This window comes from Columba livia, chromosome Z, assembly GCF_036013475.1.
Source record: "Columba livia isolate bColLiv1 breed racing homer chromosome Z, bColLiv1.pat.W.v2, whole genome shotgun sequence".
In the NCBI taxonomy this organism is placed as follows: Eukaryota; Metazoa; Chordata; class Aves; order Columbiformes; family Columbidae; genus Columba; species Columba livia.
This window is the reverse complement of record NC_088642.1, coordinates 40,426,906-40,453,708: the sequence shown is the minus strand read 5'-3', so window position 1 is coordinate 40,453,708 and position 26,803 is coordinate 40,426,906. Positions and strand designations below refer to the sequence as shown.

Here is a 26,803-nt window from a genome sequence, read left to right as displayed (position 1 = left end):
ATGGAAGTTTAATGATTATTAATGTAATCAGGTTTTTAAATGTTAGGAAGAGTTCAGTGCAAATCTAGTGTAGCTGCTAAACAACAGGCAAGTGGGCAGCGTGGCTTCTTAGTCTATAAACATTTTTGTGTTATAAGAAGCCTTTTCAATACATGTGCCCTGAGATGGAAGTGATTTTTCATAAAACACATGAATTTTAATAGTTTCACATTAGAATCCTTCTTTTGTATTTTATCCTTATAGCAGTGTTTTGACTGTCTTCCTGGGGCTGGGAGATAGTTGGTTTGGGGTGTTATTTTTCCTATTAATATTTATCTTAAAAGAATTACTATGTAATACCATTTAAAGATTTTCATTTTATTTATGACTTGGAATTCTTCTTCTGACAGAATTGAAATGCTCAATAAAAATACTCATATATGTATTTGGTGTGATTTTTCTAGCATACTTATAAAAAAATTTAAAATTTTTAAATTAAAATGTCACACCAATTCAAATTGGGAAGTAAGAACAGTTAAAGCAATAAGGAGAGTGGCAGTGTGTGCTTATATAACCTCAATATATGAAAGGATAGAAAATATTCAAATAATATAAAGCAATCTGTCCTCAGTAGTTCTTTTTATATTATTTACAAAAATAATCTGTAAGTATCGGTTTTCTGAAATGGATATAGAAAGTAACTAAAGTACATAAGAAATGGGTACCTTGATGATATAATGGTGTACTACAGGTCGTGTTAAAAGTAAAATATTATCTCAACCTGCAATATGTGCAGAAACATTTACTGAGAGTTGATAAAATTTACAAACCTTGATTCTTGCCATATCAGCGTCTGGCCTTTTTTTTTTTTCTGTTTGTAGAATACATGATATTGGTGTTCATATGTGTGAAATACACCATGCTTTGCCTTTTGTGTATTGAGAGGTTTTTTATATTTCTTCCCATAATGTAAAATGTGTTTGAGAGTATATTTTATATATCAATGTGAAACTTGTCAGTTTCTGACCCTATATGGATGGGAGGAAAGGAGGAATCAACAGACTTGGTGCAGTCTTCACTGGGTTGGGCTAAAGCTTTTGAAAGAGCTTATTAATGTATTAAAATGCCTCAACAGGGATTTGCTGGGAACTAATGCTGTAATGTGTTAGTCATCCTGTATCTGCTTCTATTTTTGCAGGTTCTGAAGGATGACAGATGCTGGTTTCTGCAATGCCACTTGGAATCTCCAGCACTGTGGACTGATAAGTAATGTGCAGACTTAACTGCACAACCCGGGAATAAAGCATCAGGAGTGCTATTTCTTTTCAGCTTCAAAAGTGGACAGAAGTACAGTCTCATCTGTCTGCAACAGGAGATTCTTCCAACAGATTTTTACAGCTAATAATAAAGACAACATAGCATCATCCACTTTCCTGATTTACAGTGCATCACTGTCCAAGACAGATGGTCTGTCAGAAGCTGGAGGATGCTTGCAGAGCACATAATAATGAAGTTGTGAATTGATACTGCTGCTACTGCTGCCTAATTGTCAGGATCACATCTAACAGACTGCACTGCCCTTTTTCTGCTACCTTAATCAGGCCAAGAACAGCAGAGTGGACATGGCTGGCCTCGTTGGCAACCTGCTAATACTGTTTTTTGTTTTTCAAAACATCTGTTTGGGGTTCAGAAGCTCACTTTCTGTCTTCAAGAGGTGGGTTATGCAGGAAGACCTTATGTGTTGAATGCATGCCGTCACGATATTATGGAAGTATGAAAAAGCAGGTCCTAGATTAAAATGTGAATGGTATTTGTTCCAGTTTTCTCACTTTCTCTGAATATTCTTTCTACAGTTTTAAAATGTCACTTCTGTCATACTGTTTTATCCACAGATTGCTCTATAAAATATGAGTTTAGGATGATAAAAAAAAGCAGTTAATAGAACTTGTTTGATAATGCCACAGGTGTATTACACAGAGAGTAAATATATTTCAGCTACTGAGTCATCATGCAGTTTTTAATGAGAAAGCATCAAATATCTTAAAACTGGGAAAACCTAGGAAATTTGGGGGGTTTTGAATGCCACATTGCATAGGTAAACTTAAATGTAGTGTGGACAAGAGAAGTAGCCTCTTCACTTTCCAAAAGTGTTTTACTCTTTGTGAGGTTATGTTGTTCACTATATTTACCATATCACTTCTGTATTTATGTGTATACATGAATATACATATTCAAAATTTATGTCAGTGTTGCATTGTGTTTCAGATGCCTTACCATTTAGTTCATTACAGTGATCTACATTTTTTTACAGTTTGTGTAGATATTGTATTCAATACAGACCTAGATATTCATGTGAAGTTGTAAAAGTTAAATGTTTTATTTTGCTGCTTATAATAGAAGTTGCTATAAAAATCATGGTGTTGGATTAAAAATTTCCCCTTTGCACATTATTTCAATTTAATCTGTATTAAATTATACATCAGGTATATAGTCTTAAAAAGGAAAAAAAAACAACTGTTGTGAATGATTAACCATGTTTGACTTTTTCTGATTAATTAATTATCTATCTGTACATCCATGTGTCTCAAACAGCTATTTAGATTAGATGACAGGTTATGTTTTCAGCAATGTTTTCTAGACTAGTCTGCCTGATTACTCAGAGGAACTACTTCACTAAATACTTGGTGACTTAAGATGTTTTCCTCAGCTCATGAAAGAATGAAATTTCCAGATCACTCCTGGAGCTAGTCACCATTGTCAAACATCTTTACTAGTTCTGAAGACCCTTCTTTTTAGAAAGACATAACAAAAATCAGTATTTTAAAAAATATTTCTTCCTTCTCTCTAAGGTATAAAGAGACTACCAGATTGCTTTCCAATGAATGCCCTGGAAGTGACCGACCAGTTATTTCAGTTGGTCTGTCCGATTTTGCATTGGACATTCGCATGCGCGGGGTGACACCTAAGCAGGTGAGAGAAAAGCATTTTTTCTTTTTGCCACTTTTCTTTCATAAGATAGGAAAATAAAGCCTTGCCTACAACATCACTCGCATAAAATGGACACAGAAAACAAAGTAGCTTTTATACCTATATATATGACGAGAGAAGAGCAGGAAATAGGTGATCTCAAATGAAAGAAAAATCTTTTCATCTGATTAATTTTATTTGTAAAAAGTTGATTTTATAACCTGAATTGCTGAAGTTTATTAAAACAAGGAATATGGATTTTAATAAAGTGAAACATTTCCATCTGAGCTAGTAAGACGTACATTTATTTAGAGTTGCAGTTTACACCAAATCTGGGATGATGCCTCAGTGAATTTAGTTACATTAAATTGAACATTGCTGCAACTTTGGCAAGCTGAGAGTAAACAACCAGAAAGCATTATCTAAGAGTAATACTTTTGACTCAGTGTTTTAAACCCTTAAAATACTCCAGGAAGGATCCTATAAACAAGTTATAAAGGTATACTCCTTCAGAGTTGAAGTTGCTTAGCTTCTGCTGAGCCAAGTGAGTAAAAATGAAGCCAATAATTAAGATTTTTAACATTAGAATTACCATTTTTAAGATTCTGCTGGCATTTTTACTTGTAGATTCATTAAGTGAGATAAACATTTATTTATTTTTAATTGCAGCAAGGTAATGCAGGGAATTATATATGTCATCAAAAGACACTGCGTGGCGTTTAGAGGGCTGCAGATGCTTAGAAACAGCAGGATGTTGTGCTGCAGTAGATGATGACTCATTGTTGCGGATAGCACTTGGAAAAAAAATACTGAAGGGAAAATGAAGTTTTCAGTAATTGTGGAGCACCCCTCTGGAACTTAGAGCAAGTGGTGTCATTCCAGTGAGTGCAAAAGAGAAATATAGTTTCTACTAGATTGTATTTGTCTGCAGCAAAATATTAAACTTCTCTTTTAGAAAGAATGAAAATTACTCTGAGTTCATCCAGGTGCACATTTGTAATTGTGTTTTATAGATTTTAGTTGAGAAGCCATTAGTTGAAGAGCTAGGAGACACATATGAAGGGGTCAGTCACTTCAAATCCAACACCAACAGGAAAAGTCTGTGATGCTTAATGTTTCAGGTGGATTGTTATGAATTCTGAATTCACTGTTTGGACACAGATTAGTATTTTCAGGAGAATTCACATGCCATATTCTTCTGGCCTCTTTCTTGGTGGTATGCACACATGACAGTCACATTTCTTACATAGAGCTGCAGCTAGCTAACAGAAAGATGTCTGATGGAATTAGCCAGTTCTTTGTTTATAGTGTATGACCATGTGATGTGTATTAGATGTAAAATCAGAAGGTTCATGTAATGTAAGAATTGTTCGGAAAGGGCTAGAGTCCTTGGTCATTTAGTCAAAAATATCTCCAAGCTCAAAAAAAGAGAGCTTCTGAAATAGTACTAATGCTGAGTTGAGTTCTTCCATAGCATCACCATAGGCAATTGTGTTTAATTTTATTTGCTGAAGTCCTTGATACTCCAGCTTCCCAGATAATTCTTGTTGAAAACAGATACTGGAAGTTAATCTCTTTGGATTCCAAGAAGTCTAACCATCTGCATGTATTCCCTGCAACTGAAAAGAATTTTTGCTACTACCAGTAAGGTGGTACTTAGATTATGAGCATTCACATTGTTGTTTTGAAATGATTAATGTAGTAAACATTGAATTCTCCTAATGTAGGTGCATGCAGCTAAGATACAGCTTAGCTTCTGTGAAATATGTACCTGGTTCACAGAGGAAATGTTTAAATGTTTCCGAACAGGAGGAGGAGAGAAAAGAAACCCCAAATGATTTTGTATCATCTGCTTAGGTAGCACCTTATAATGGTGAAGGTGGTATAACTTTGCTGGAATGATTTGCAGATGGCTGAAGACAATTTAACTTGTCCTTGTATTGGTAGGTTTGTTACCTAAAATTAAATTCATTTGTAACTCTTATTGTCAAGACAGTGGGAAAGGTAGCCAAAACCCCTGCTTTTTTTTTTTTTTTTTTTTTTTTCTTCAGTGAGCTACTAGACTTCTAGTGACTTTAGAGGATTGTAGAGGGAGAAGTTGCCTCATGTTCTGTAGCTACAGCTGCCCCATGAATGACTCAATGAGAACTGACCCCTTACACAGTTTAGGAGTGCACTAACTGTGCAGGTCAACCCCTGAGTCGTGCATTCTTTTGTCACAAGTGCCAAACATGGACATTCATGTGAAACTGTTCTGAGTGCTCCTTATGAATGGAGACACTGAAGTGTGTATTCAGGCAGCACAAATCTGGAAATTGTTCAGGTAGAGTGGTTTTCCATCTTGGTTAATAAATGTGGTTTATATTCATTGGTGGTTTTGAATAGTACCACCTCTCGTAAGTGGGGGAAACAATATCTGCAGTACTTCAGTACTCTGTTTTTTCTCAATAGTTATTCCAGTTGCACAGTAGGGAAAAATGCAAATAATATGTCATGTGAAGAGTAGTTCTGATGTGCTGCTGAAGGGCGGAGGACATCCAAGAGCTGTGGAGAGGAAGACTGAAGGGCTTTTTCAGTTCTGAAATAATTCTTTTATTTAAGATAATTATAAGTGAGGTGGACTGCAAACTGGCTGAAGGAAAGAAGCCAGAGAGTCGTGGACAATGGGGCAGAGTCCAGTTGGAGGCCTGTATCTAGTGGACTGCCTCAAGGGTTGGTGCTGGGGCCAGTACTGTTCAATATATTCATCAGTTTCTTGGATGAGGGACTAGAGTGCACTGTCAGCAAGGTTGCTTCACATTACTTTGGTGAAAAATCTGACAATGACTAGTGTAAGGTGATATAAACAATAACAAACAGATGAGAAGTAAAAAACTTTGAATAATCCCTTTCTGCTCCTTGCCCCACCACCCTCTTTCTTCTTCAGAGAAGCTGGTCTCAGATTTTTTTGTTTAGTTTTTTGTTTGTTTTTCTCTCTTAAAACAACTTTGCTCTATTTTAGGATTAAAATCCTAAAGACACATCAGATTACCTAAGAGCATGCCTCTAAATTTACAATGTAGAGTACATCAGCATTGAAAACAGATGACAAGGGAGGGAAAGTAAGATGACAAGGGAAGATGCCAAGAGAAGAACAAGCAATTACTGGATGGAGTCCACTGATGGGCTGTGAAAACGACCAGGGGTCTAAAGCATCTTTCTTATTATGAGGGACTGAGAGAGCTGGGCCTGTTCAACATGGAGAAGCCTGAGTGGGGATCTTATCCATACTTACGAATATCTCAAGGGTGGGTGTCAAGAAGATGGGACCAGACTCTTTTCAGCGATGCCCAATAAAAGGAGGAACGGCAGCGGGCACAAACTGAAGCATAGAAGGTTCCACCTGAATATGAGGAGAAATTTCTTTACTTTGAGGGTGCCGGAGCACTGGAACAGGCTGCCCAGAGAGGCTGTGGGGTCTGCTTCTCGGTAGACATTCAAAACCTGCCTGGACACATTCCTGTGTGATCTGCTCTGGGTGAACCTGCTTTAGCAGGTCGGTTGGACTAGATAATCTCCAGAGGTCCCTGTGGCAAAGAACATGGAAAAAAGATGCTTAACTAGAACAGTTCCTTACTTGCGTTGTAACACTGAATCAGAGAGGCATGACTGAGTTCTATGACAGTTCACAGAAATGAGTAGCACAATACCATTTTTATCTGTATTTTCCAGTTAACAGTCTTTGATTGAAAAAAAAAAAAAAAAAGGAGCCAGAAATATTAGTATATCTAGGTTTCTAATAATCTTAGTAGATGTTATGGCACACATAATAAAATCTCAGCCGTTGCATCTGTGGTAAATCCTAATATTCTTTTCTTAACCAATTTATTCTTAATTGGGTAAATGATACTTTGAAAAAAATGTGTTTTTCTTATTTTTAGTCCATGCTGTTTCTAATTTCGTGTTTAAAGACAAAGAATCTACTGTTTATTTTGGCTACAATGTAAACATTGCTGCCATTGACTTTGAAAGTTTCGGTATAAGGTTCTAAATGAAGGGGTTTTTAAAAGAAATATACTTCTGAACCCAATTTAAGTAGAAAATGTAGAATATTTATTTTTCAATTTCTACAAGGCTTTAATATGTTCCTATATAAATGCACATAGCTAGAGTGCACAAAGGCATTCTTGTCAGTTGTATCAGCTGACCTTTGTTCATCTTTCTCTCTTTTAGCAAAAAGACCCAAAATGGTTTATTCTCTGCACACATCACTGCTTTGTCATTGTACCTGTCTTTCTGTCTCTGTTACATTTATTTGTTTACACCTATTTGCAGTGTCTTCTTTTAAGTTAGGTTTGATGTTTTCCATAGCAGGACTCTTATCTTCATCTGTTTAGTGCAGTCCTTATGAAAGTCAAAGCCTGGTGAGATTTTGAGTTTTTGGATGTAGTGAAGGTCCTGTAGCTGACATGTTTGGCACTTGTGACATGTCCAGGGAAAAATATTGTCATTGATCATAACACAATTAGATGCATGATCGTAACAGAATTAAGTGCATGAATAAAAAATAATTGTATTTCTATGATTGCTGCTACAATGGCACAGCACTTTAAAACTTTTTGGTACAGTTATATAAATTTGGAATAGAGTGAAATACTGCTATAGGCAGAAAACTATTTCGATATGAAGCCATAGAATCACACAATATCTGAAGTTGGAAGGTTCCTGTGAAGATCATGAAGTCCAACTCCCTGCTCCTCATAGGACTTCCTAAAACTAAACAATATGACTAAAAGCATTGTCCAGAGATGTCTTGAACTCTGATGGGCTTGATGCTGTGAGCGCTTGCCTGGGGAGCTTGTTCCAGTGAGTGAATGCCCTGTCAGTCAAGAACCATTTCATAATGTCCAGTCTAAACTCCCACTGATCAAGCTTCATTCCATTTCTTTGTGTCCTGTCACTGGTCACCAGAGAGAGGAGAGCAGCACCTCCCCTTCCACACAAGCACCTTGGTTCTTAGATTGTAGTAAGTTTATAAATACTGGGTAAGTAGTGCATTCCAAGAACACAATGAATGAGAAGCTCAATAATTCTTTTCACTTTATGTAGCACACTCATTTATTCATGCTGTTTATTTGGACATCAAGAGAGTACTATTACTGCCTCAGATTTTTACTAGGCAGGAAGGGGGTGGTGTTTGTTAACCACTTCAAATGAATTCAGTGCTAAGGTTTATAAGTATATAGTTTTTTATGTATTAATTTGTTCAGTATTCCCATATTAATCTTCAGAAGGTGTACAGAATTTTGATGCTTATTTTTGTTATTTTCATTGTAAATATTCCCAATTTAAAAGGTAATTTCTGTTCTTGTGTCTTTTAATAGTCTGATACTTACCTCTGCATGTCAGTACCCCTCCCAGTGGATGATGAAGCCTATGTAGGTGAGTATCTGTTGACTGGAAGAACATAAACAAGCCATTTTGAAGAACTACAGCATTTCGTTTTTTTTACTTTGACTCATATTGACTCAGTCTTTGGCTATCAGTTTCCAAAATGCATTAGTCATGGCTGATGGAGAAATAAACTTGAGAGTGCAACTTAGCCAAGATAACGAATTGTATCTGGGAGAGATTCATGAGTAACAGTGGTTAAGGAGCTGCATACAGATGCCTCTGACAGTCAGTACCAAACAACCCCATTTGTAAAGTATTGGCTTTCTCTGTGTGGCTGCATACTTAGTTCTGCTCCACTGAGCAGAACTGTTTGTTTACCTGCTGGTACAGGCTGTAAATCCTTTGTACTTACAATCAGTATTGGCTGCATTAAGATTTTATTATACTTTTCTGGGGTAAAAATAAAACAAAAACATAAAACAGCAACAAAAACCCCAAACCAACCAAACAAGAAACCAACCAAACCCTCTCCCCCCCCCCCCCCCCCCCCTTTTTTTTTTCTTAATGTTGTGGGAAGAATAACGTGGCAAACAAATAACAAGAAATACTGTGACAGTGTATGAATACTGAGAGCATACAGATCAGCAAAACACCACCATCTGTTCAAAAGGTCTTTGAGGTACTTTTAATTTAATTTTGCGTTGCTTGGGAACATACAATTGCTCAGGTAGACAGAAGGCTTTCTGGTTTGGCTGAAGATAGTTTCACTATCAGATTGTGCTATAAACGGAAACAAAAGAAAACAATGAGAAGTTAAAAAGTCTATATTTTTCTTCCTTTACTCTTTTGTTGCATTTTAGGATATCTGCACTTACTGTAAATATGGTGGGAATCCTATGTAGTTTTTGTTGTAGTGTATTGTACTACTATTGTTCCATATATATTTCTTTGCAGAAATCCTTCAGATAGAATATTTTGTTCAGATATCCATGTTGTATTATTGTAACTAAAAAAAAAATTAGTCCATTTTCTTCAGTGCTTTTCTGTATATCTGTTTTGTAAAGAAGTAATAACCTGACCTGACATTTTGGCCTGACCCCAGCAAGAAAAATAAGCATAGAAGGGAATGTTTATTGTCTGATAAACTGTACTTGCTGTGCAGTGTGCAATAGATTCTTCTGCTTTCCAGTGGTTCACAGAAAGGCATACTACTAACGTGCTGTCAGAGCAATTTTTATGTAGTGCTTCACTGAGTTGCAAAATTGCATAGTTCAATTCTTTATTAGATTGCTGCACATTTAGCTCTGTCATTTGGTGTTTACATTTGTTAAAGCCATATAAACTTCTTTCAGTGGTATATATGTTTAAAAGGACCTACTAAAAGTTTGCTTAAAAGTGGTATTTATACAAAGTTTCAGTGTGAGTCATGCAAGGCAATCCATTTTCTGGGCAGAGAAACCATTCTAGTTGTCAGGTGCAGCTTTGAAGAGTGAGAGGAGCTTGATGAGCAAATTTCAAACAAACAAACAAGCAAACACACACCCCCCAAACAAACAAACCAACCAACCCCCAAACTCATTCCGTGACTATAAAGTTTTCCTATGATAGCATTGCCTACAACCTCTCAACCTCTTATATTTGAAAGCTTTGAGAATAAAACAAAACTACTTGGGTTTTTTTCCTTTGTCCTTTCCACCAAAATGAGTAGGCATGTAGACAGTCTTTAGCATGTGATTGGTTCCATCTCACTGCAGTAAAGTCATTCAGAAGTGTTTTCAGTGGAAAAGATTTGTCAGATTGGAGTCTTCACAATCAACAGAAGTTACCCCATCCTTGAAAATACTAGACTCAAATGTAATCCAGTAAAGAACAGAAAGAATGCAACCTGTAACACCTGAATAGCAAATTAAATCTTATTCTCAGAAAAGAGATTTTTACAATAGGTATCATCATCTAAGAAACAAGGTGTTAAGTGGAGTTTTTCCTAAAATATTTCTAAATACTCTTAAGTGCTGTGAAGCTAATTAGTAACTTATTTGCATGCATGTATTTTATGTTGCTTAAATCAGCATAGATTGACATACAGAGAATGAAATACTTATTTTTAAAAGCATAGTGTCTACATTTTTATGGTTTAAGCGGACTCTGCCATCTTTTAATTGCTAATACATGATGTCATTAACTTTCATTAATTGTTTTACTCTGGTAGAAGCATCTAAAAAACAACATATGAGTTATCACTCAGGATTGCTGTGCATTGAGGAGACAGTGTGTACTCTGAAGCGTTTCAACATAAGATGGTGTCAATACAATAACTTGGGTTTCGAGAGAGTGCAGTGGTAAAGCTGAGACCAGAACCTATTATACATGTGTCAAGGGTTTAGATTGCGGGGTGACAATGAAACCCTGGCAGATGTATTGTTAACCTCCTCTCCCTCCCACTTCCCCTTTTTGCCCCTCCCTCTCCCCCTTCCCACTCAGGACAGGCGATCGGGAGGGAAAGAAGGACAGAGAGAAGAGAGATGAAAAAATTAAAAATGTTTTACTAATGCTACTAATAAGAACAGAGAAAATAATACAAAATATACAAAACCAATCTTGAAAGTCTCAGCAACTGCAGAGCTGGCGCCCAGAGTCCTGGATTAGACTCTGCAGCTAACCGGAGCTGGATTCAGTCTGTCACTAGGCCTCAGTTCGCAGGGATGACTAGCAAGGTCCTCTCCTAATGTCAACCATAAGCAAAAGGGACGAAAAGAAAGGAAAAAGGCACGAGATCCTCGTGATCTCCCATTTTTATACGAAGTATTCACGTGAATGGAATGTTATACACAGTTGGTCAGTTTCTTGGCCACCTGTTTCTTGTTGCCCCTCTCGTGAGATGTCCATGCATGCTTATCATTGCTTATCATTTGCATTCCATTGCTATGTTTACCAAAACATGTATCTGGTTCTCCAGGAAAATGCAGCTAATATGAAGGCTTTAGCTGACATGCAAAATTCACTAAAAGAGAAACTTGTTTTTTAACAAAACCAGGACAACATGTTTTATCTCCAGTTCAATTTATTTGTACATAACGCTGCCAAATAAATGCCATCTCCTTTTAGTGGTGTGTTCTTTTTTTTTTTTTTTTTTGCACTTGAAAAGGACGTTTTTATGACGAATATCCATATACTTTGACCAAGATTCACTTGTTTATTACTTTTTTTTTGCTTTCCTATATTTAACCAGTTTTCCTCCTGCCTGCAAGACAATGTGGAAGAGGAGGTTCTTTTTACAGAAACTGTGTAGTATCCTTATCAGTGATCTGGATGAGGTGATCAAGTGCACCATCAGTCAGTTTGCAGACAACACCAAATTGGGTGGGAGTGTTGATCTGCTGGAGGGTAGGAAGGCTATACAGAGGGATCTGAACCAGCTGGATCGATGGGCTGAGGCCAATTGTATGAGTTTTAACAAGGTTGAGTGCTGGATCCTGCACTTGGGTCACAACAATCCCATCTAATGCTACAGGCTCAAGGAAAAGTGTCTGGAAAGCTGCCTGCCAGAGAGGGATCTGCGGGATCGACAGCCGGCTGAATATGAGCCAGCAGTGTGCCCAGGTGGCCAACAGGGCCAACAGCATCCTGACTTGTATCAGAAACAGTGTGGCCAGCAGGACTAGAGAAGTGATTGCTCCTCTGTACTCCGCACTGGTGAGGCCCCACCTTCAGTTTTGGGCCCCTCATCATAAGAAAGACGTTGAGGTGCTGGAGAAAGTGCAGAAGAGGACAATGAAGCTGGTGAGGGGCCTGGAGCACAAGTCTGATGAGGAGTGTTTGAGGGAACTGGGGCTGCTTAGCCTGGAGAGAAGGAGGCTGAGGGGAGACCTTATTGCTGTCTACAACTACCTGAAAGGAGGTTGCAGCAAGGAGAGGGTTGGTCTCGTCTCCCAGTAGCAAGTTAAAGGACAAGAGGAAATGGCCTCAAGTTGTACCAGGGGAGGTTCAGATTGGATATTAGGGAAGAGTTTTTCACAGAAAGAACTGGAGGTGTTTAAAAGATATCTAGATGACCTTCTTTGGAACATGGTTTAGTGCTAGAATTAGGTTATGGTTGGACTCGATGATCTTGAGCGTGTCTTCCAACTGGAATGACTGTATGATAAACGGCAGCAGAATAAATTTGTTGCCTACTACTGGTGAAAGATAAAGGCCTTGGAAGAGAGCACATTTTTATTACTGTATGCAGGCAGTACTACATTTGTTAGTTAGTAGACAATATTTTCAGTAAGTTTTTTTTCAATATTTTTCATTATATTTGTGTTTAAGGACTTCGAATTCAGACTTCAGCTTGGCTTTTTTCCGAAAATCAGTAAACAGTCATGCTTGCACAGGGACAAAGGGTACGAGTTTGTACTGCAAAGCTGGAAGGATACTGTACCAGGATTCACCAACTTGTTCAGAGTCTATTCTCAGACACTATCAAAAGAATGAACTGATCAAACTTAGTGATGAAATACTACCAGCTACAAGGAGAAATAGAGCAAGTTTTGCCCTAGAAGTATTTTTGCAGATGCTGTTAGTTTTCTGTATTATATTATTTAGTAGAGATTCAGACTGTCAAGGCAGAGATTTCTGTTTGAAGCAGTTGTTTTTCTGTCTCAAAGGTCTGCAAATGCTGACAAAGGATGGTACAGGGAATATTTGTTTGTTTGTGGGATTGGCTGATGTACATTTACGTTAATGTTGGGAACATACCTTTTGGTCCTGTGAAACAAAATGTCTGTGAGATTAATATGTAATTTTTCAATAAAATCTCCTTCTAGTTACATTTTTAAAATATATTGTGGTCTTATTTGACCTCATGTTTGATTAATGTTTATGAATAAGTACCCACACCATAAACTAGATTCAGTCTTTAATGGTGCAGTCATTGATAAAAATCAGGTTTTGACTACTGAGCTGTAGCGATAGCTAAGGGTGCTCTACAGACATTTATAAGAATTGACTCTGACAGCAAACCACTCAGCCAAGAAATTTGACCGTCATCTTCACCTCCTTACATTCATTCACATGGGTGACCAGTGTATTTTTCTTGTTGACTCATGGTGAGTCCCTATCTGTCAGATTGTATTGTGGAAATGAGAAGGAGCCTATGGTGTTCAGCAACACAAATTGAAATAATTAGATGATTTATTACTTTTTGTCCATACATGACTCTGAGACACTGTAGGTTGTTAGTCTAGTATGGCATATATAAACTTCCCTATTGCCAAGTGCTGATGACTTCACTGTATTGAAGGCCTCTAATGTCTTCCTAATTCTCCAAACTGTGGGCATTGATATGTTCATAAATCTCTTTAAAGTTAATTATATTATAGAAAAGACAACTTTTTTTTTTAAGTATATCAACTTTATATCATTGAATTGTTATTTGTAAAGATGAACTTCTTAGAAACGATTTTTTTTAATACATAACTTAACTAGACATTGTTAAAATGAAATCGATGTCATGTTCTTTTCATTCCTGTTTCTCCTGGAGTTCATAATTCAAAGTTGTACTTGGTCAGGAAAGTAGGTCAGACTTTATTCAGATTTAGTATATATACCAAAAATGTTACTGTTATTTTAGTAATAATTTTTTAGCACTTTTCCTTGTATAAAAATATTTACTGAGTAATCTTCTTTTGTTGTTTTAAAATGTGGAGGCTGTTGACTAGGAATATAAGGCTTTCGTTTGGTATTTCTTAAGCCTTTGGTAGTGACAGGTACTACATTTTAATTGTAGTCTATGCACTTTCATCATGCTGGCAAGTTTAGCACTTCTGAATTCACCTGTGGTACTCAAAAGTACCTTCCCAGGGCATGTGGGTGCATCTCTTACTTCCCAAACAAAGCCCTAAACTCTGGCATGCTCATTTCCTTACAATCTGACTGCATGGCTTATGTGTTCAAGCTAGAATTTGACCTGCATGCCTTAACTTTTGGCTGTTTTTCCTCACTTGTCACAACAAACCTGAGCTCCAAAAATAGGGTTAAAATCTATTTGTTTTTTTTTTCCTTCATGAAACTGGGACAATAATCCACATTGTCATTCACTTCAGGAACACTGCCTTAGCCACATGTTAAAATACTGAGTTCAGAGTGCAGATAAATCTGCAAACTTTGGGAGCAGAACAGCATTTCAGTGGCTTGCAGCTTCACCATCTGGTTATAATAAGACTCTTACAAGAGCTAAAAGACACTTACTTGAAGGTGTCTTGGTGTCTATGTTTGTGTAAGGGAAGGAGTGACTCAGTTTTGGAATTTCTTCTGTAGGATAACCTTAAAAACCCTCCAAGGTCCTTCTATGTCTTATATGAAAGAAATTCCATTGCAATCCTTGTATCTGACATATCATTTCACTTGTAATAAAGGAAGTCACCCAGTGTAGCTTGCTTTATTTCTAGAAATGCCATCGTTGTACTTTCATGGTCAATGTTACAACAGTGTGACACTGGTAACCTTTTTCCCATGCAAAACAGAATCACAAATATTTGAGAAACAAAACCAGTGTTTTGTTTATGGCTTGGGATAAAGAAACAGACATTTGAATGTTGAACATTCACCTTAGTCTAAGTTGCAAATAATGAGAAATATTTGGTCAATGAGATTTTGTTGACTTTGAACAAATCTTGTTTTCCATTCTAAAGGGTTTGACATATTAGTGAGAATAAATTATAATTCCCTCTTTGAACTATTGTCCTAAGAAACTTGTAGCAAAAATGTAAATTTGTTTGTGGTTTTGATGAGTAAGTACAAAAGAAGTAGAAAACTATTAAATCACAAATGTGAATTTTGAAGGTAGATTTACATTAGTGTGGTAAAACTTTTGTGGTTTGAGATACATTCATATGTTTACCAAGTGTCATATTTAACTTCTGGGGAAAAACAGAGCAGTTTTGAGTGGGAACTTGGAATTCCTTTTTTTTTTGTAATAAATAAGTGAGTTACAGTGTTTTTGCTTGGGAGACAGCATGTTGAATGGGGATTTAAGGAAAATTTGTAAGTGGAATGCAGAAGGTAATTAAATGAATGAGGATATACAGGCCTTGTTTCTAGTGTATTGCAGACCAAAAAATGGCACAAAATGCTCTTCCTTATGTAACTTATGGTGAGAGTAAGGGTAGCTTATTTGTTTTTCCATTTTGTTTTTCAGTTGACTTTAAGCCTCATGCCAGCATGGACACTGTCCATCATATGTTACTCTTTGGTTGTAATGAACCTTCTTCGACTGAAAATTACTGGTAAGAATTGCAGCTTGCTTCTGTTATTGTACCTAGCTTTTCTTGTGTTAATTGCTTCCATATAAACCTTTTCCAGTGTTGCAATTCTTTTGTAAAATACAAAAATTTGGAAGGAAGAAGAAATCGGTAACATACTTTGGCCCTCTGGCTTTTCCAGTGAATTGATGCTATTCATGCAAATGTACCTGGTCTTCTGAAAGGCTGTCTAACAGTGTGGGACCTGTGCTGGCTCTGCAGAGTAACGCCTTTGCTGCAGCATGGTAGAATCTTTATCTAACAAATGCTAAAGAAGTGCACAGGTATTTCTCCCTTCTTGAAATACCCAGGTCCTTCCACAAAAATAAAGTAGTCTCCTAGTGCTCATTTGCTCAGGTTTTGCTCAGTGCAGAAAAAAAGAACGTGTAAGTGCTTTGTTTGTTGATCATAATTGGCGATAAAAATGTTTCAGCCATTATGACAAGAAGTTTTACCTGAGCTGACAACCTGTGCTGAAATCGAAGTAGCATGCCTGAGCTGATTCATCAGAAGTTCAGGTTCTCCATAGATAATCAAGAATACACTTGAATGATTTAAAAGTAAATGATGAATTATTCAGAACTTCTGAGTCTCCTGGCAAGACAGATCTTGTACTGCATCAAACCTGATACTGAAATGAGCTCACATGAATTAGGTGATTCATAGACATAACCTTTTTTTAGAGGTCAGGTGAGGCAACTTTAAATCATTATCTAATCTAAACAAATGAATAAGTACATGTCGTACATCACCACCCAGCAACTGTGCCATCAGACTTGCTGCTTCAATTAAAAAGCAAGCATGGTTTTGGAAGCTTATGACATCAATAGTTCAGTAAAGGTTGCAAACGGTGTCAGGTCTGGTTCAATGAAACACTTGTATTTCACTGCTCGGGGGAGAGTAAGAACAGCAGGAACACTTATGTTTCTATGTACCCTTTCTTACTGTTGTCACTGCCCCAGAGTGTTCTGCACCATTCAACTCAAGAACTGACAACAATAATTTTTCTTATTCAGTGACCTCAGTTGTCCTTTCTTACAAGTCCTGGTTAGATTCAGGGAGTGTAATAGAGTATAATAGAGAAATTAAAAAAAAAAAAAAAAAAGTTATTTGTTTTCCTAAGCAATGAAAATATTCTAAAAGAATAACCAAATACTGGTCTTGCTGAAATAATTAAATATGTTGCTTTCAGTCTAGGTAATCAATCAAAACCCCAATGTCACTAAAAAAATCCCCAAACCACAAAAAAAACATGTCGTGAGTTTACCCAAGACTGAGAAGAATGCTTTTGGAAAGTCCAGGAGTGTTTGCAATAAAACAAAGACCCAAGAAGCAGTCAGTAAGCTCCATTTCCATGCCCTCCACTCCTCCACACCCCCCTCAATTTTGACCGGAGTCAAAATAAGTTGTTAGTACAATACTGGATAGTGTGCAGTTGAAGTCCATTTATGTGCTACTCATTCTATTCAGAATCCCATGATATTTTGCATGTAAAGAACCTATGAATTTCAGTGATTTGTTAATGTTTTTTTTAATTTGTTTGCAAATTTATACTTCTTTACTAGCTTTGTCCTTTTAAAATCTGTTTGTCAGTTATCTTAACTCTTCTTTTGTAATCTCCTCTGCGTTGTTTTTTTTTTTTCCAGAAAACTTGATATTTCAAGATCAGTGTTGGTGGCTGAATGAGATGGTTGAGAAATTTTTAAGCAAAATGAAAGTGTCATGTGTGTATTTCATGTTTCTGCCCTGCAGTCTTCTTCCTCCATTGGCCAGTGTCTCAGGAAGAAAGACTGAAACAGCCTACATAGATTTTTTTTTTTTTTTACCTGGCTAATGTGGTCCTAAAAAATACTGTGGTTTAAACAAAGGCTAGCTGGCCCAGAGCGTGGTGGTGAAGCTGTGACTGCTTGTGGTTTCTGTTGTTGTTCCCCCTAATCAATCTCTTCAACACATTTCCGAGCTGTGCAGTGCCATACCCGATTAGATCCCTGAAGTCTTTTGTTTTTTTTCAGATTGTAGCAGCTGAAAGCTGTGCAGCTTTTACCTGCAACTGTATGAATTGTTAGTCATGAAGCATTTCACCCTGAAATAAGTTTTTCTTGTTCATTGGGGCATGTTTGAAGTGGGACATGACCAAAGTAGTGCTTGTGGAGGTCTAGAAATAGGTGTTATAAGCAAAATTAATGAAGAGGAAGAGGTGATATGTTCCCTTCTTTCTTGGTAGTCTAGTGATTATGGCAATACTTTCTGTCAAAAGAAAACACAGCAGCCATGTTGCAGTAAGGCTTTCTGGAATCACAGAAACACATAATGACTTGCAGAGATGGTTTTCCCTACGTGCGGGACAATCTGGTTATCCCAGGGAGCGCAGCCTGGAAAACATCACTGTCTTTTGTTTTGAGAGGTGGTACATGTCTCTCAGGCATCTTGAACAGAAATGTTACTGACCCTGCATCTGCTACAAGTCCTGGTCTGTATGCATTTGTACACTTCATCACACTGTAGGGGATTCTATTTTCCCCAGTATTTAAGGTGACTGAAACCATGCTTTATGTGTACAAATGTTTTCCAAGGTCTCATTTTACCAGTGCCAACAAACAGAGAAGGGACTGTACTATGTTGTTTTGGACAGAAACCTTGGCATAGGTATCAAACTTCATTGCATCTGGCTTGTATCAGTTGATGTAGTCTGAATAGTTTCAGGTTGAGGCTTTCTAAAAGTCATGCGTGTGTATACTGCATTCATGCAATTACTTCTGTGCTCTGGGCTCAGTGCTGTGGTGCTTTGCCACTGAAGAAGGTACAAATACACCCTGTAAATAACCTTTTTCTCTAACAGGGGATTGAGAGGGAGAAGTGGCTTCTAGGTGTGTGACTGGAAAGCTCCTCAGTATCCCTTGTTTGTTTATCCGTGCATATCATCCTTGAGTCTACACCCACATATAGTAGTCAGTGCCCTCTTGCTTGTAATCCAGGTACATCGTGCTGTCTGCATGACTGTGTTTGATTGGCCTTTTACAGAGTCAGTAGTGTCTGTGCCCTGAGTTTCTCAGTTCTTGCAGGTTCAGGTATCTGTAGCTTAACAGTCCTTGGGAGTCTTTTGCACTCCACCTTTACTGTCACCTGCAAGGTGTTAGCTGCAGAGGCTAGGGACAACTCTAGAGTTCTCAGTTATTGTAAGTATTTGTGACCTGTTTGTGGTCTATAACTTGGTAAGCACTTATTTCGACTTAAAGCACTGAACTTGTGTTAAGTACAGGGATGAGCACCTATTGGTTCTTGTAGAGCTTCTGGTCACCTTTTTTTTGTAAATGATTTTTCAACAAATTTTAATTATCAATTTTGACTTAAAGCTTTTATGACTTTTTTCTGCTTTGTGCGTGAGTCCTGTCCCTCTGTGTAAATGTAGTAGCCATTGCAGGTTTGTGGCACTTGAGCTAAAAGTGCTAGAAATTTTCATGTGGTTCATTCTCACGAAAGTCGTGGGTCATTTTGTTTTTTTTGTTTGTTTGTTTGTTTGTGGTTTTGTTTTGTTTGTTTGTGGTTTTTGTTTGTTTGTTTGTTTTTTAATCACTGGCTACTTGGCTGGCAAGGACTATCAGAAGTGTCTATGGGTTTGACCTTGTTTGTGTAAAACTATCTTAAGGTAGACGGAGGGAAAAAAAATGAGAAGGAGGGTCTGATGATATTTGGGAAAGCAATATGCATTAAAAGAACTGCTTTTAATCAAAATCCGTTCAAAAACATCTTCGTGGTTTTGCATGTAATTCACCTGCCCTGTTCTGATTTCAGAGTTAAAAAATTATGTTCAACTCTATTTCTGTTTGTTTTCTTTCTTCATATTTTTAGGGACTGTGATAAAGGAACATGCAAAGACAAATCTAACATTTTGTATGCCTGGGCAAGAAATGCTCCACCCACCAGGCTACCCAAAGGTATTGTGCCTTTAATGTGAAGTTCTTGTGTACAGAGCAATTGAGAGAAGAGGATGTGGAAGTAACCATCTGGCATATCTGGAAATCTCCTATAATATTTTTATTATGTCTAGTGGATGGAAACTTTATAAACATCAACATCATAAACTATGAATATATTATGCTAGCTGGCATACTTGTGAGTTTTTTGTCATCCTGTTTAGGATAACCATATGGGTTTCAGTAAGGGGAAAAAAGCTAAGAGAGAGATAACAGTCATAATATAATGTTTTATTTTTATATAGCATTAATCTTGCATTTCCTACTTTATGTTATTGGAAAGGTACTACTTATATACCTTCCATAGCACACAAACTAATATTTTTTGTGTGTTTGAGAAAACACAAACACGTTCAATCAGAACACTGATGTTTTTCTGTGTATTAAGTATACTTGACAATTTAATGTGTGTTTCATTTCTTGATGCTTTGATGCAGTTGAGCAATCTGTTAGTATACCCATTTTTTGTATGATGTATGACTTTGCTAAATTCAATCAAAAAATTTTTAAGATACTTGGAGCTATATGTCTGGAACACAGTGAGAAGTGGTTCTTTCTAATAACCACTAAGGGTTCTAGAAGCATCTGCCATCTATATAGCCTCAGCCTGAAAATACCTTGAATTTTGATTTTATTATTTTTTTAACATTATACTGCTTCTTTTTGTAACCAGGAGCAATGTGCAGTATAATAAGAGGTTTATTTTTAATAATCTATTAACACACTTATAATCACAAAGGTTATTTTATTTGTTTATCAGAATGTCACGTTAAAAAAAAACGTTGCTTGGGGGATTCTACATGAACATGGTGTTTCCTGTTAAACCCCAGCTAGTAATAATTCTCTTGTCCCTAGGCTGCCCATAAATACAAGGTTTGTGGGAAGGGTTCATAATGATATTACATTTGTACACAGAGAGGCTGCAGTCCCATTTGTAAGTAGGCTTTGCAGTGGGCAGTGTTTAATCTAATGGAATTCACCAGCTGGATAGCAAGAAATTGCTTTCTCTGCTTCTTTTGAAGAGTGTTCATTGTAGAATCAGTTTAGAGAAGTCCGTTTTGGTGATAGTAATATTTTGCAATGTCATTGTTTCATATTATTTCATGTTCCTCCATTTTCTTCAATGCCTATACTTACTTTTGTCAACAAGTAGCATAGCTACATAATTTCCACAAGATGTTTTCTGGATACAGTATTAATTTACATCTTCAAAATATTTTACTACAGATCTTTTAATTCTCAGTGGGTTCTTAGTAAGTCAGTGTTAATCAGTTTGTATCATTGACAGGATGAATGAGAAATGAAAGTTCTACCAAACTAGCAATAGTGAACCATCTTACATTTTACTCTTTCTGAAAACAATGCATTTTCCTTCTCTCAGGTGTTGGATTCAGAGTTGGAGGAGAAACAGGTGGCAGATATTTTGTGCTCCAGGTACACTATGGGGATATTAGTGCATTTAGAGGTATGTATTTTGAATTTTGTTCTTTAGGTTATGACAGAGCATCAAAATATTTACATTATTGTGTTATATCTAGTCTGTCCCCCCATGCTCAAGCAGGCCTACCTACAGCCAGTTGCCCAGGACCATGTCCAGGTGAATGGAGAATCCACTACCTCTCTGGGCAACCTGTGCCAGTGCTTGGTCACCTTCACACTAAGAAAGTGATTCCTGATGTTCAGTTTCAGTTTGTACTCATTGCATCTGGCCCTGTCACTGAGCAACACTGAAAAGACCCTGACTCTGTCCTCTGTGCAACTTCCCTTCAGGTATTTTTGTACATGGATAAGATCCCCTCTGATCCTTCTTCTTTCCAGGCTGAACAGTTCCAGGTCTCTCAGCCTTTCCTCTTAGTCTGCCAGCAAACTTCTCCAGCATGGGTTCCTCTCCACAGGGCCACAGGTCCTTGCAGGAGCCTGCTGCAGCATGGGCTCTCCAGAGGGACGCAGCCTCTGTGGGGCATCCACCTCGTGTCTGCAGATTTGTTTCTCTCACGTATTCTCACTCCTCTCTTTAATTGTAATTGCGCAGGTTTTTTTTCCCCCTTCTTAAATACATTATTCACAGAGGTGCTACCACTGTTGCTGATGGGCCCAGCCTTGGCCAGGAGAAGGTCTGTATTGGAGCTGGCTGGCACTGTCTCTGTTGGACATACAGGAAGCTTCTATCAGCTTCTCACAGAAGCCACCCCTGTAGCCATTTTGCTACCAAAACCTTGCCATACAAACCCAATACAGGAAGGCGTAAACTGATTATGCCAACACTGTTTAAATGCAGCACATATGTAAATATATACAACTGAAGTTGAAAGAATTTATTTTCATGAGACAGTTCAGATGGACCAGTACAGCCCATGAGGTTCTTTGCCTGCTAAAATAACAAAAAATTAAAGTTACAAACCACTAAAGAGAGCATGCCAGTTGAGATCCTGCTCTTCATTATTGTTTGGGGACAGTGAGAGTTTTCATTGTTAATTTTCACTCTTAAGTATAATTTATCTCTATGCAGTTAAAAAAAAAAAGAAACAAATGAAGGGTGTGTTTGGAAAATTTTATTAGTAAATTAGCTTGGTAGTCAAAGATTCTACTCAAAAATTCACCTTGCCCACTTAGAGAAATTATAACGAAGGAAGTTAGCACCTGAAATTAAAAGTTCATTTTAGAGCAACACACCCCCCTGCAGCAGACTTCCTTATTTTTTGCCTAGAATATCTGTGCAGGGTTTGGAATAATCAATGTTGTAAGAATAAACATGCAAAATTATGAAAGTTTAAGAAGTGTGAACTGAGAGGACTATAATTTAGGAGGTTATATTAGTATCATTTACTGTTTCAAGAGTTAAAGAGTATGATAGAATGCCCTGTGTTTTATTTCAGTGCCTTCACTTGGTAGTCTCATATCTTACTTTTAAAGTGAAAAATAATTTACCTTTTCTGCCATTTTTGTGAGAAAAAATGTTTTTAATGTGTCTGCCTGTGAAAATTCCGGTAGAGAACAATGTAATTTAAATCTCGCAACAATTTAAATGTCCTAAACATTGATTGTGGTGTTCAAGGATATTTGATGCATAACTTTCACCTAGTTTTATAGGTATTTTTGAACTTCAGGAATGACCTAGAGAGACCTTTCTTGTATGAGTAAGAGGTCTGTTGATAACTGTGGCTTGTCACAGTGTAACAACATAGCCATTACAATTTTTATGTACGTGCATGCAGCTATTGCAACTGAGAATAGAGGACCAACGATTCAACATACTCAATTAAGTTAGTATACTTTCAGTAGAACATTAAAGGTTCTGAAGTACTGTTCATAGTTTAGTTTTCTGACTAAAATGTCATTGCAAATATAAGATATTTGGCTTGAGGAAGTAGTTATTTACGTATTAGCACCCAATTCTACTTCCTATAATTTTTTTAAGGGAGAAATATGGTTAAAATGTATCAGTTCTTATTTTCAAGTGTTTGTAAAAAAGATACTTCTTTATTTCATTAACCAGTCTTTAAAATAATTTAGCTTTCCCTCTCTTCTTAGCTGTGATCCAGAGCTAAGTATTCTTATTTAGATATACACTTCATGCTCAGATACCAAAATAAATCTTATTCTATCTTGTCTATAATACATATAGTTTAAAAATAAGCTAGAAAACTAGAAGTAAATACCCACAAAAAATGGGGGAGAATGTGCAAAGAACCATCTTGAAAAACAGTAGTTGCTCAATTTGAGTTCTTATATTGCAAAAGCAAAAATTATTTTGTTGCGGAGTTATGGTTGATAGTAGATACAGCTACATAGCAGGCTGTCAGAAATTTGTCTGTGTTTTGATATGTTCATAAGTGTTTAGGGTTCAGATTCAGATAAAAGTAAATCTACCCATCTTTAGATGTGTAAAGACAATGTGTCACCTTTCAGTTTGGGCTGTAGGGATATGCAAAGTACTTGTCACACTGTTCTTTATTTATTCTTCCATATAAGTGCATTCTGATCTGATTTGAAAAAAATGCTGTGGTTTTTTTTTTTCCTGTCCCTAGAATTTGATTTTTCCTGCCCTCCCTAGGACAAAGGCTAATGTCGTTTTGAACCCACCATACTATTATCTTAGTCCTTTTAAGCACGTGTATAGACCTTATCCCCAAGAATCAAAGTAATTAAAAGTTATCAATAATAATTTTTTTTAACTTGTTCTGTGTGAAAGGTAATCACATTATATAATTTTCTCTGTGTGTTACTGTTGCATTGTTTGAAGCAATTAATATTTTTTTTTGTCAGTATACTTGAGCAAACTTTTGTGGAATTCTCTAATTTTTATTCAACTTTGGCTCCTTTCTTATCCCCTTTCTTTTTCCCTCTCTTTTCTTGCACAAGACACGAATAATATTTGCATTCTTAGCTCCTTCTCCTAACCTTCATTTCTTAAGTGAGCATACATTTATTTCTTCCTGCTATTGTTCTCTACAAGAATTTTGTTACCTACATTACATATAATATCACAGACATAGCATTCTATGATCTGTTATTATATCCTTCCAGCAAATCAGTCATCTATATAATTTACAAGGTACTTATTTGTTAAAGAATTTGTGGTGGACCAGGATCAACAATTGTTTGTCTGTTTTCTATTTGGAAAGTTAAGTGTTTTAGGCTTTAACATGCTCTATTGATTTTGTTTGACATAGATAAATAAAATAAGGGAATATATAATATGATTGTGTTACCTTCGCACATCACACAAAAGGCAGTCATAAGCACAGCTTCTATTTTTTTGAGTTGGAAACTCTGCCTGGACAGTCAGCTTTGATTTGAATCTGTTTCTGAGGTGTATAAAAATGCATTTTCAAGTCTTCTTTACATGGCAAATAGTAACTATTTTGTCCCAGAGCAGTACATATTTGCTGAATAGCTGAGCCCAGGAAGCCAAAGTAGTTAGGTAAGCTAGACTGACAGAATGGAAGGGAGGCTTTAAAATTTTGTTTGGTTTGTTCATTGTTTAAAGATATTTTTTGCTTAGGTCACACAGCAAAATTCATAAAGAGTTTGCACTGGGACCTGCTACGGCCTTGTTGCAGTCAGCATTCTTGGGTGCAGAGTTCAGCAGCTTTGAGTGTTTCAAGGAGGTGAGCTGTAGTAAGGACAAACAAGGAAAAGTATCTCCAGCTTTCAAAGTCTTTTCGAAAAAGCTTCCAGCTTTTAATCTCCAACTGTAGTTGTAGAAAAATGTTTAGCTCAGCCACAGTTAAATGTAACCACAGACAAAATTATAATGTGCTTTAGGAGTTTCTTTAAAGTCTGACCAAAGTATCCATCCATTATTTTACTCTTGACACAGCATTGCAGGTCAGATTCTTGTGCCTGAAGTTGATTTATGTTTCTCCCAACACTGATTAACATGATTGCCTGGTATAGTAGCAATAAGGACTTTCCCAATATCTTCAGTTCATTTTGAAATTACTCAATTTAGTTGAAAATGTTGCATGAAAATTTTTTCAATACTCTGAAAATTTAAATACTGTGGAAATACTTTTGAATTGGCAAACTGAAATATGTTGTAGTAATTTCCATCCTCCTGCTGCACGATTCTTAAAAGAGACACTATGACATAGTAAGGGTTAGATTTTTCAAACATGGCTCATGTTTGGCATACAACAGGTTTGGTTTTATTGTTGCGGGCCAGTTTTTCAGCAGTGTTTAAAAGAGAGGATCATGATGTTTTCAACTGCAAATTGCAAAATGAAGAGATACTAAACTATTGATTGCATTTTAAATGTTATTACTTTAAGGAATAAATGAAGTGTTCTGTGAGGAAACAAGCATTTGCCATATTCCATTAAAAATGGTATGGTGCAAACTTTCTAACAGTATCAAACTCATTAAAGCTCAGTTCTGCAGCATCACCTGTGTCATATGAATAGCCAGAAGTTTAGTCCAAAAATTAGTTTGAAATGAGAAAGATGGGGCAAAAGACTGTTCTAGTCTTTCTTTCTGTGCTACCTCCTTTAATGACTTGCCATACATTTAATGTATTTATGGTTTGTTGTGGTTTTTTTTTTCAGTTTTAAGAAGCAACTTTAAAAAAAAGTCAAAACATTTGAAGGGTATATTTGAAATATGTTTTAAAGACTTTACTTTAAATAGGAGAATGTTTATCTTAAAGTTTAGATTAATTTTTTAGTGTCTACTATTTTTCTGTACAAACATGTGTGTTTGCATAAAAACTCATATAAGAATGTATGTTGCTGTACTGAAAATCTCTGTTTTCTACAATATATTGTTTACGTGTCTGTTCTGTAGAACAGAGAAAATGGGGGTAATAAAATGTAGTATGCAGTAATGTGTGCAATAATGGTACAAACCAAACTGAATATTATCCCTTAGTAATGAAATGTGGTGTGACTAGAATACCTAATGTTTGAAAAACTAAATTGATACTTGTTGAAGTCTCCCTGTTTTGTCCCGCTCTAATAATTACCCCTGTGTTCACATGTACTGCTTTTTTTAGTTCAGAATCTAGCTACTGGTGGGAGGAGAATCTCTCCCAAGTTGCCACATGTGAACAGATCCATAGCTACCCTCTTGCCTTTCTTGCCTGAAGAATATAATGCTAGAGGGTATTTTTTCAGCATTTTCTGTGTACTTGCTTTGGAGTTATATCCATCTTCTAACTACAGCTAGCTTTGACATGAACATAAGAAAAGGAAATTTTCTTGAAAAAGAACAAAGGTTGATCTGTCAGATCACCAACTAAAATTGAGTAGCTATGAATACAATAATATCTTTAAAATATCAAACATATTAGAAAATGCTGATACAGTACATTAAGAAATGAATTAACTATTTTTAGTGTCTTTCTAGGATAACCAATGTTAAACACAACCGGTATTGGTATCTCACATTCACCTGTTGACTTTATTACAAGGATTTCTGGTTGCTTCATTTTTAATGGCCAAAATCACCACTTCTCCACACATCTTTCATTTTTTTTAACTTTTGTCAAAATACAAATTTATTTGAAGCAAAGCAACTTTTTCTGCTATTGTAAAATTTACACTGTTTCACGTCCCAGATGCTAGTCCATAAAGATCTGCAATTTCTATGGCCAAAAATAAGTTTTTCATCCATCAGAGTTTTGCTCTATACAAGGATTTTGCTACACGTGCAGCAGTGTGATATTCAGGTTTGTGCAAATTTGAGTAATGTTTCCACACTGTTAAAGTTTTACTGCAAAAAGTAAGAGTA

The 26,803-nt window shown here is 36.5% G+C and overlaps 1 protein-coding gene across 28 annotated transcripts in view; it reads left to right on the top strand.

Annotated features, from left to right (window-relative positions):
• The window catches only part of PAM (peptidylglycine alpha-amidating monooxygenase), a 132,185-nt gene that overhangs the window by 61,659 nt on the left and 43,723 nt on the right, over positions 1-26,803 (top strand). For all 28 annotated transcript variants that reach the window (XM_005502852.3, XM_005502851.4, XM_065045470.1 and 25 more), the window contains 6 exons: positions 1,178-1,693; positions 2,829-2,949; positions 8,310-8,367; positions 15,497-15,584; positions 19,449-19,534; positions 20,955-21,038. In XM_005502852.3, coding sequence (XP_005502909.1) covers positions 1,602-1,693; positions 2,829-2,949; positions 8,310-8,367; positions 15,497-15,584; positions 19,449-19,534; positions 20,955-21,038 — 529 coding nt within the window. In that variant the 5' untranslated portion in view covers positions 1,178-1,601. The remainder of the gene's footprint in view (positions 1-1,177; positions 1,694-2,828; positions 2,950-8,309; positions 8,368-15,496; positions 15,585-19,448; positions 19,535-20,954; positions 21,039-26,803) is intronic.